Here is a 12058-nt window from a genome sequence, read left to right on the forward strand (position 1 = left end):
TCACCCTTTCTCTTCTAGTTCTACTTTTGTTCCATGCAGAGCCCCCTTTCCTTGTTCTCATCCTTCTATTTTGAAGTTCAGATTCTGGTCTTATTCTTCGTCAGCTCACCCTTTCTCTCCTAGTTCTACTTTTGTTCCATGCAGAGCCCCCTTTCCTAGTTCTCATCCTTCCCCAACTCTGAATGAGAATCCCAAACCTGAATGGGAATCTCAAACCGGCCGCTTTGAAACAAAAATATTCTTGTCAAATGAAACCACGGCGAGTTCTCGAAGCCTTTGGGACCGATTTGCCCGTAGGGCGCACGGATTCATAGGCCGTGATTCGCTTTATGCACTATCGATTGGGGGAAACAAAAAGAAGAGCTGTTATTCGCTAACGGACCTTATTGCCTCCTATGTGATACGCTTAACTCCATTTAAAAATAAAATAAAAAACGATATAAAACATGAATACATGATACAGGAACGAGGATATTTTGTTTAGCCCTGGGAAGTTTCAAGTTTCCAGTAACCAGTAATGTTTAGAAACTGTTTACCTCGCACGGTAAGTATTTAAACATTTTAATAAATAACCGTGTATAAAATACGATTCGGAGTTATTAAAATATGGTACGTTATTAAAATAAAAGTTTGTGGTGAAACTTTGAGTGAAGTCACACGTAGGTGAGGATTAGATGACTCGACGTTTCGATGATATGATCGTCATCAGGGTATGGTTGCGTCTACACTAAAAAGGGTATGCTCATGTCATGATACGGGATTGCGTGGGTACCAGCACTTTCATTGACATTAACAATGGTAGAAAAAAAGTAATTATCCATGGGTTAAAGGAACACGTTGCCTTGGATCGGTCGAGTTGGTCTTTGAAAAGCGTTTGTAACCGTTTTTTATAAAATGCATATGGGTAGAAAGATGTTGTAAAAGTAGAATACAATGATCCACACAAACATGCCTCGAAATTGCGTGGTTTTCCTTTTACCTTGTAGACTAACACGTCGGCCATTTATGGGGGTCAAAATTTTGACTCCCATAAATGGCCGACCATGTTAGTTCGCACAGTAGAAGGAAAACCACGCAATTTCGAGGCAAACTTGTGTGGATCATTGTATTCTACTTTTAAAACATCTTTCCAACCATATGCATTTTATAAAAAACGGTTACAAACGCTTTTGTTTTGACCAACTCGTCCGATCCAAGGCAACGTGTTCCTTTAAATCCATCGTAAAGTGTACTTGACAACCTTCAATTCGAATTGCTTTTTGTTTTTTCGGTGTGTTCATAAAACGGAAACTTTCTTTGAAACGCATGCTCATGCCACAAAAATATATAAACAGTTAAAAAAATACCAACTATGCTGAAGAATAACAATGTTTTACACCCAGTAGAAACTAAAAACTATGATTACACTATAAATATTAGCCACTAAATTACTTCATAACCCCCCCCCCCCCCAAACAGGAACAAAATACGAATAGATTGGTCGAGCATTCTTTGTTTATCAGTTGCTACTCAAATATAAGCTTTTTATTAGTTCAATGATGGCACAAAATACGTTCAGTCTTCCTTTTTTTTGTTTTTAGAGGGGGGGGGGGGTATTCTCAACATATAAAGCAACCCCTTTACAAACCCTTTCGGAAGTCTACCTCCTTTTAATCGGTCCACATTACTCTCAAATTAAACAGAAAGTCGGAACTCGTTTGTGGACGGCAACGTCGCTTTAACCACGTTGGAGTACTTCATTTAGCTATTCGCAGTGTTTAGAATGTCTGCTGGCTATTCGTGTGAAAAAACATTTGCAATTGCATTATGTGCGGCACATCACATGGGTTTACAATTCAATCGAAGTCTGTTTTCACGGCAAGTGACGAAAAGCATCATGATAATACAACCACAATGTGTCCGGAAATCCTGTCATGACAGGCAAGCATGGCGCAATGTTTGAATAATGAGACACAGGCATGGGTTTACAAAGGGTCATGTGGGGCAAGCCGCTGGGTCTGATGTGACCTGTGACGTCACATATTCACAAAAGAGCTATAGGCTATACTTTCTGCAGGCACAGTTTGTACTAACCAGTATGGAAGAAAACACGACCGGCAAGCATGTTTGAATAATGAGACACAGGCTGGGTTTAAAAAATGTCTTGTGGCACAAGCTGCGGCGTCTGATAAAAAAGTGACATGTGACGTCACATGTTCACAAAAGAGGTAGAGTCTAGACTCTCTGTGGGCACGACTTGTACAGGGTCCAATGGAAGAAATACGACCGGCAATATGGCGCAATGTTTGAATTATGAGACCCATGCATGGGTTTTACAAAGGTGATGGGGCGCAAGCTGCTGTGGCTTCACCGTAACGCGAATCTCTTACCCGATAAAAGGTTAAAAACATGTGACCGTGTGACGTCACAAGTTCACAAAATAAATAGAGCCTGGACTTAATGCAGGCAAGATTTGTACACATGCAGTCTTACAATTATTCTGTATATAGGTTGCGCTGTCTGATTTGTTATTTGAATTTGTGTGGACATTAAGACACCCAATGTAAGCTTCCCCAAATGACCATTGCAGTATCTTACCTGCCAGAGAGGCTGTCGATCGACAAGGTCAATATTTTCGCAAAACAAAATGTACAAGGTCAACACGTGTCAAAGACAGTTTTACGAGCCCAAGACAGCTTTACATTCTTTCTGAAGGTCGAATCATCAACGGTAGTGTGGACGTGGCCCTGGTGGCCTTACACTTCCATATTAGTGACAGAAGAAGAGTCCTAATAAAGGGCTATGTGTGGACGTATCTCAATATACATTTTGAACAGGAGAGGAACTGTATCCACGAGCGTGATAAAAATGTAGGTCATCACGGAGCGGGGGGGTGGGGGGGGGGGGTAGGTAGAGTAGTCAACTAGAAAATCAACCCCAAACTTTCCGAGACTGCCTGAAAGGCACTAAAGGTCTCCTAAGATAATATCTGTAATTCATTATACACTTTTGAAGTGGGACACTAGCATAATTGTGTATTCAACACGATGGTACCTGTCAGTTGTTGTTCCATAACAACAGAATCGTTCGACTCGATGATACAATTAATGATGCATGGGTTTGTTTGACCGGGGCGGGGACATCCGTAGAACTACAGGTGGGTACAATGGTGTTGTGTGTCTGCTTGACTTGTGACAAATTAAAGGAACACGTTGCCTTGGATCGGTCGAGTTGGTCTATTAAAAGCGTTTGAAACCGTTTGTTATAAAATGCATTGGTTAGAAAGATGTTTTATAAGTAGAATATAATGATCCACACAAGTATCACTCGAAATTGCACGGTTTTCCTTTTACGTCGCGAACTATCACGGTCGGCCATTTATGTCATAAATGGCCGACCGTGTTAGTCGACAGGGTAAAAAGAAAACCACACAATTTCGAGGCATATTTGTGTAAATCATTGTATTCTACTTTTGCAATATCTTTCTTACCATATACATTTTACAACAAACGGTTACAGAACGATTTTCAAAGACCAACTCGACCGATCCAAGGCAACGTGTTCCTTTAATGTGGTGGCACTATCTCTTCACACAGCTATTTCTACCTCCATGGCACTACTAAGCTGTAAAAGTGTTGCACTTATATTGGGGTCAACAATAAAAATAAAAAAAACATTTTTCTTTTAAGGGAAGGTATCGTGCTGCAATCACTCTTGAAATAAATGGCTACAAGAGCAGGTAGCAACAAAAACGTTCGGTGGTTACGTTTACGCATGTAGTGAAGGCAGGACATTTTGTACACGTGCACACATAACAGGTTTCTTCAATAAAAATAAGATGAGGTTTAGGAGCTTCTATTTGAGAGAATTTCAGACAGAAATATCTCTCAGGAGGATTGGCACCGGTAAGAGTGTTATACTACTTAAGCTTTGGTTGTCTAAAACAGTAAAAGGGGTTTACTTGATTGGAAGTGAAAAATATAATAACAATACCATGGACTTAAAGCGCACATCTCCGGAAAACCAATCAAGGCGCACACAAAAAACAACAAGGATGACACGAAAGATACGTTTGGAACAAGTGAAGAGAAAAACTAGCAAAACAAATGGGACTAAGGTCTGTCTTGAAGATATTGTTTGACGTGGCAGGGAGCTTGTTCCTAATGACAAGTGCAGCATTGTCAAAGGCATGCTGACCATAACAAGAGGTTCTAAATATTGGTTGAGCAAAACATATCACCAGATCATATCTACAAGTGTAAGGTCACGAACACCACACGAACACCTACATGAAACACCTACAGCGTATTGATGGTCAGCTACTTGTTATGAATCAATCCTTGATAGCTACATCGCAATACTGATGGTCATTTACTTCATGAAACATCACTTGATACATCATATTACTGATGGTCATTTGCTTCATTACATATTCCCCGATAATAGCTTCATCGTATGTCTGATAGTAGTTAGTTACTTCATTAAATATTCGCTGATAGCTTGTTCGAGATGATGTCAAACAATTGAGATGACTATTTTAGTACACTTGAATCAAAGTGCATTCAGCCTGAGCAGGTATCTAAACAACGATTCAAGAGGCATGACAACACGCTCGTTCTTTGCGGATCTTTCTCTAATGATCTTTCTTAATGCAGCTGCACGTACACACATACTGTCAGCGCATGAATTGAACCTATACAATGGGCTGTCATGATTATGTGCCAATCCATTCAAATTGAACGTTTTTTTTTTCAAATATATTTTTTAAATAATAATTACCCTCTTCGCTTTTCTTCTCTTTGCATTATTAAACATTGGCAAATGAAGACTTATTTTCTTCAAATTTTAGATACAGTCACTACATGTAATTGGTGTTTTATTCTGAAATTTCCCCAAAATAATTCATTGTTAAAAAAATTCCCCAAACACCAACGACGACAACGACAACGACGAAATGACGACAACAACAGCAACAACAACAACAACAACAACAACAACAACAACAACAACAACAACAACAACAACAACAACAACAACAACAACTGAAGTGAATTGTTTACCTCTTCGTTCAGCGCATCAAAGCTGAAGTTGTAATTTGCCAAAGCCTGTTCTTTGACCTTCTTGGCGAACGTGTCGAATTTCGGTGTATCTGGCTTACGGAGTGTGAACGTCATGAGAGACCGGTAAGCCTCTTTGGCATCTTGGTCGTACTCATCGCCTCGCTTCCAGCTCACATCTCCAAAATAGTTGCTATCGAAGAGGAAGATATTAAAGAATGCATATTCCCCGTTAGTCATGCCGAGCTCGTGGGCTGCTAGCATTATTCTGCGGATGGCATCGCCTGATGCACACATGACAACAACTGCAGAAGGAAAGATAAGAAGAAAGAGAAACTTAGAACCGGCAAAAACACAATTTTTAAAAACATTTTGGGGGAAACCATGATGAACGCAATGGCGATCACGTCGACTTACGTTTTAAACAAAGCTTATTTTTTTTAAGAACTGTGTGTTTATTGTTGCATTTGCAGCAGTTGGACTGTTTTCAACATGGCGGAGACCCGATCTTTTGTTAATCGAAACATACATCAAGTCCATGAAGCATATGCATTATATAAATCAGCTTTCTGTTGCAGTCACTGTGGATTTCCCCTTTGTTTTGTACACTAAGAAAACACTACTTCTACACTGAGTGGACGTGTGTATGTCCACATGGTGTTTTAAGTCCCTACAATATGTGAATCTACTTCGTATGTAGCATTAAAACACACATACATAGGGCGTACGTGTATATAATTATACACTTGGTTTCTAAATGGCGCCATACCATTTATAACACATTGCTTTTAGCAAACAGATAATTGCATTGTAACCAACAACAAAGTTCCATCAATCTTATTTGAACAAATAAAACAAGACACATTCACTCATTACAGATTGAAAATATTTATCGCAGTTTTATATAGTTATATCTGGAAGGACACGGGATAACAATGGTTGAGTACTATGGATACAAAACCTTGCATGGCAACCAACAATTACCAATGAAAACGCTTCTTTTCTCTGACGGTACCACTAAGAATTGTGTCAAGAAACAACTTAGAGTCTTTTGTTGGTGGGTTCCCAGTATTAAAAAAACACAACCAAAAAGAACCAGACTATTTTGTCCTTGCAACCTTGGCACTGTTATTGTGACATTGGTTGAGTGGAGATGAAACAAGATGGCCGCGGGTGTTTCGAGTATAGTCTTGTTTCAAGACGTTACTATGTGTATTTGCACGCTTGATTCGCGACAAGGCTCAATACCTATAGACAGGGCAATTAGTTTTGATTTTTTGTCAATCGATCGTTCCGCAGCTGTACAAGGATACAACCCGGTCGTGATAAACTGCGGCAGGCATGACGCCGTGTACAAACACCATGTCCATCACTATCCCCAGTACCTAATTATGCAGTCTTTCAAAAATAGCAAACCCACTAACGATTGTGCAGAGGGGTAGATAAAGGGCATTCTGGCCTGTAATTCAAATTAAAAATTACACAACAATGGCCAAACCGGCATCAAGATATCTGCTATTACGTACAACGTTCAGTTTTAATTTCCCTATTAAAGTACGAGATTTAATTGCTAATTTGCAATTATATTTTAACGACTTTAAGGTGATCGGGAATTAAACTTTGAATATAATATTATTAAGAACCATTGCGCTCATATTGGGGAAATAATTATATTCTGATTACAGCAATTGCAGATGAACAATGGTTAGTAACAGGCTGTCGAAAATGTGCACTGTGGTGTGGTGTGATGTGGTGTAATGTGGTGCCACGAATAGATTACAAACCTTGTAAAATGACATGGAAATACACAACATGGATTGTAGTTTAAAACGTTTCCTATACCACAATTCATTTTATATGCAGGGGTGGATTTTCTCACAGAGTTAAGACTATTCTTATCTCAAGTAACTTTGGACTGAAGCATAATTAAGATTTTAATATCTCCTATAACTAGTCCAAAGTTGGTATTATAACACCCCTTACAAATATTCTGCCTTTTCATTGGTTTAGAGCGCGCCACATGATGTGTCTTTTAGTTTTACTATAGACGACGGCCGTGTGATAGTGCATCGGTTTGCCGTGCGCTAGTCCGAAGACTATCACACGGCAAACAGTATCAAGACGTCCGTTGCGTGTACGAGGATGGTAAATTAATAGTCTGTGACCATTTCGGATTACATGACACTACATGCAGCACAGTAAAGTTTTCGCAATCTGTATTCGCGTCGTCCGTGGATTGTAGCATTCAGGTCTTTAACTTAATAGTACAGTATTTAGAAATGTTTGAGGTGTTTAAAACAAATATTGACTGCTTTTACTCGTGCAATGGTTAAAACTATGACTCCCTCGGTGATCCACGGAGCGTTCTATTTTCCCTCGGCTTCGTCTCGGGAAAATAGAAGGCTCCGGGGATCACATCGGTATTCTTAGTTTTAACCATAGCACTCGAAGCAGTCAATATTTGTTTACTAGTCCTAACTGTTTGTGAAACCGATCCCTGAATCCACACAAAGTTTAATACGCACAGAAGTAGAAGAAATATCTCATGTGAGTTATGCGTAACACTTTATAATAATCAACAGCATTGAAAATTGTTAATCAGATTCAAAGTCAAGTTTTTTCCCCACAAATAATTTGTACACTGTTGTATTGTATTCAAATGGAAAACAAAGTACCTCAGGGCTTGTCCCGTCATGTGTTTACTGGTAAAACGCAAAAATCAAGGGCCTCGGGCAGTCCAGTGCTAATTTCGACCGCTGTGCCCAGGGGATGATAATATTATGAAATAATTTTGCATAATTATTATAATGGGGCTACGCTCTTAAACATGACCGTGGAATAAACAACTTTATTATTGCAAAACAGCCAGAATACCTAATAAAATAGACCATATGTTTCCAGGTATATTGAAACTATTACGTCCCGTATCATCTAAATCAGCACTGTTTGTTTACAGCTCTATGATGGATGGTTATAGTATTGCTTTATCGAAGAAACCAGTTGAATACTTTATACAGCTGCTGTGGAAATCTAGGAGAAGTTAATACTAATGCATTATTTAGACATCCGATCGAATAATTACATAAATAACGAATACGGTACAACGCAGTCCCTTAACCGGTTGCTGGCTGCATCTTATTACACGATACTCAAACCCTCGACTTTGCCAGTCGACCATTCAATCATCAAAATTCTTAAGCATGAACCCAGAGCAGGGAATTAATGATAAATGCTCCAGTAAATATATACAACTGCCAAACAAAAATTCGCTGCCTTTAACTCTTCGCAACCGACCGCTCTCCATTTCTTTAATTCTAAGTAGTTGTGTATAACTCAACCAGCGGTGGCGTTTTACGCGGTCAAGACGGGTTCAAACGGGTTGCCATAAATCAGCGCGTTTATATGGGTGGTCTACCATTACAGAACCAACCGAAGCCAGAGCGGCATTCTATATCATGAACAGAGAATATAAAAAGTCTCAATCAACACCTATATAATTATTTGGTTGGAATTTACAGATCTGACCCGGCCGCAGTGCAGCATTAATTGTCGTCACATAAGAGACTCTGAAAAGAAACGAGGGTGACGTATACAGTGTACGGGATAACTTTCGCTTAAAGGCACTGGACACTAATTACTCGAAACTATTGTTAGCATAAAAACTTAATTGATATTATGAGCAACGGAGAGCTGTTGTTAGTATTAAACATTGTGAGAAACGTCTCCTTTTGAAGTCAGGTAGTGTTTGAAAAAGAGGTAATTTATCACCCAAATAATAAGCCTTTTATTATGCATCTGAAGGCACACACCCTATTATGCAACAATGGTGTCTTTATGACGTTATTCTCGTACAAATTCGATGACCAATTGAGCCCAAATTTGCCCAGGTTTGTTATTTATTTTATCCATATGTTGGGACACACCAAGTGAGATTACTGGTCTTTGGCAATTACCAAAGGTGTCCAGCCGTCGATCTCACAAAATTCTTCCTTACTTAGTATTAATATTAGGATGAGATAAGTTCCGTATGTGTAGACGTTAGGATGCACTGAACCCACCCTAAATTAGGACGAGTTACTCGTCCTATCTCGAGATACGATTAATCCTAGCGTTTCCTGAAATCGGCTGCAGTGCCTTTAATGCAAAAAAGAGAGACTTAGATGCCTTTATGATTGATTGTGATGTAAAAACTGTACATAAAACGACACAAGTTATCTTTTGAGGATAATCTTCCTGGTTCTTGTCAGAACCGACTCATCTTTCAAGATGAGATCAACATGGGCACGATCTCAATGAGAACAAACAAGTAGCTAAACACAACAAAATTATGATTTAGTACAAAAAGGTATAGCCTGTGGGCGCCCGACTGAGTGGGTATAACCAGCCAGAATACCGTTTCACGCACCATTTGTGTCTGGTATCCTGCTCATTTTGGCTAAGCTTAACCAGCTCTGTGAATTTGGGTCGTGGTTAGTGTCTTGTAAAATACTGTCAACTAATTCGCACCATTAGACAACACTGCAAAGCTCAAAATCGATTTCTTCTGTGGTTGGCTTGAAATAAAAAACCCATATCTCATGATATTGTAATAGTAGACCCTGTCAGGACATTAAGAACGCACGATTAACCACAATAAATAATAAATCACAAAGTATAGAGCGATCCTTGGATCGAGTCATTTTGTCAGTTATCAAAGTAGTTATTACAACTGATCGGTCATTATTTCCTTATCGCATGGCATAACAAATTGAGAATCTGTGATTAGATTCGTGCGCGGTGTGGAATGTCTTTGCACTCTGGGAATTACACACGGGCAATATTTCACCATCACACGAGCTGGCGTTCTGACACATTTTGTTCTCCATATTCCACGGAGATTATTTGCTCTCCAAACAAGCCACAACGGACAGCGACAACTGAAACGATACCCTTCACTGCCATTGATGTCAAAAGAGACGGCCGTAAGCTGTTTATTATCAACAACAATAGCAACGCCAAAACCCCACTCACGATGGAAAATCTTCAATCAAGCAGCCACTTTATAAAAAAGTTGACGCTTTTGAAAGCTCAGCTTAACCCACTTATATTTCCTGTCATATCCAGGTGTTTGTGTCTTTTACTTTTTCTTGTCGACATATTAGCTCAACTGCTTCTATGTGTCACTCCGAATCCCTTCAAACACCTATGGTTAAAATCCATCCCATCAGAAAAAGAATATTTAGTGACAATATTACTTGCACAAGCTCATAATGTTGAGAGAACTTCATACAAATAAGCATAAAGCAAACATAATATAGCCATGTTTTATTGACACAGTTGACATTGTGTAACTCACGTCTTAGTAAACTGAAACGATTTCTGGATGTACACGTAGTTGGGGCTCTGGAGAGGTAAGGCACTCGGATTACAACAAGTACTGACGGAATATTGCGCTGTTTTTCCTTCCTTTCTGGCCGAGCACAGGGGCAATACAAATCAGGCTAACCAAGATTATCAGTTTGCTATCTACGGTAGATAGCTCATCAGCTTATAGTATGAACTTAAGTAGTCTACTTCTTCCAAGAGCCGACGTGCTTCAGAATTATATATAGACACACTCTATGCCCCTTATATTAAAAGAAAAGCTTTGATGGATTTTGAGCAGTGTTGCGATGACAAGAAAGCGAAAGGTTACACTGTTTAAGTAGGACAAGATGACCCTGACTAGATATCCAACCCCAATAATACAATTTCACACGACATAAGAGCATTATGATCACTCACGCCTGATTCCGTCGCGTTCGTCGGTGCTCTTTATTGGTAATCATCCTGAACATTTTGAATAAGGCCGGAGTCACATCAGAAACAAAAAATCTGAGGTGATACAAACATGACAGTCTCCCCACAACCCAATTCACTATCAAAACAGGATTGTGGAAGGATACATTCGCTCGTGCGTGTTCTGTGATGGCAGATTAAAATGCAAGCTCGCGACCCAATTCAGCGTTAAGAATGGATTATAGATATACAAAGACTTAATATTACTAAATTAGTTAACAAGCGGAATGGGTCGCATGGCATCAATATTGAAAGCTTTCGCCATTCAGATATGAAATTGTGGATCCATGACAAAGGTTACATTATGTAAAGAGTAGTTGCCTTTTAATTGCTGTTTCTGATTATAAGATTTGTTTCAGTGTTTTATTTATTTATTTTAAAAGCAGGCCGATTATTTATTTTAAACAGATTATTCTCTGCAATGTTTTATAAACAAAATCGTCAGCAGGATGTGATATGCACATGGATGTTTTTGTTAATCTGCACAGCATGACTCGTGTTGGGATGTGCCACAGAAATAAACAAGTGGTGCTGAGGGATACTGATACAGACTATTGCAATCTGTCAAGCAAATATACGACAAAATCAAAATCATTTATCAGCATAATCTAAAAGCGTTATTACATGAGCTGCAACTTCAAGAAAATGTACATCAAATTAAAAAATATGAAACAAGGCTACGTTTCGAAACACACGACAATCGTTTCCTTTATCTCTCAACTTGCCACTATCACGACAATAACTGCACAAGTCACAATTAAATATAAATCCATAATTGACTGGGTAATTGTACAACCTGTCGAAATGTGAATCTAGCATGACAGTGACTCAATGTTTCGTTTACAGATTTCAGTCGATAAGGATGAACTTATTTTTCAACATCTGTCTGCAGAGTTTGCAGCTAAGCCCTTTATAAAACTAGAGACCTTGCGATGGGATTTTACACAATGTTCTTTGCAATGGTGATCTATACACGACCAAACTTCACATCGGATGCAAGTTGTAATGACGCAGTAAAATTCATGGCACAGCTTGTAAGATTGCAACTCTGACGTGCTGAATTTGACATTTACTGAGTTTCTGTCACGTTAAAAAAGCCTAATTTGATTTAAGAAAGCCTTTCTCTTCACGCTGTTGACAATGGTACGTTTGGATCTTTGCTCTATGGTCTGAGCTCGAGAGCTCAAAACTCTGATTATACTGCA

At 39.0% G+C, this 12058-nt stretch overlaps 1 protein-coding gene across 5 annotated transcripts in view; it reads right to left on the reverse strand.

Moving 5' to 3' along the window:
- Nucleotides 1–12058, reverse strand: part of LOC139937870 (atrial natriuretic peptide receptor 1-like) — a 386766-nt gene that overhangs the window by 94775 nt on the left and 279933 nt on the right. For all 5 annotated transcript variants that reach the window (XM_071933239.1, XM_071933238.1, XM_071933237.1 and 2 more), the window contains exon 2: nt 5040–5341. In XM_071933239.1, the coding sequence (XP_071789340.1) occupies nt 5040–5341 (302 nt within the window). The remainder of the gene's footprint in view (nt 1–5039; nt 5342–12058) is intronic.

Source organism: Asterias amurensis, chromosome 5 (genome assembly GCF_032118995.1).
Source record: "Asterias amurensis chromosome 5, ASM3211899v1".
In the NCBI taxonomy this organism is placed as follows: Eukaryota; Metazoa; Echinodermata; class Asteroidea; order Forcipulatida; family Asteriidae; genus Asterias; species Asterias amurensis.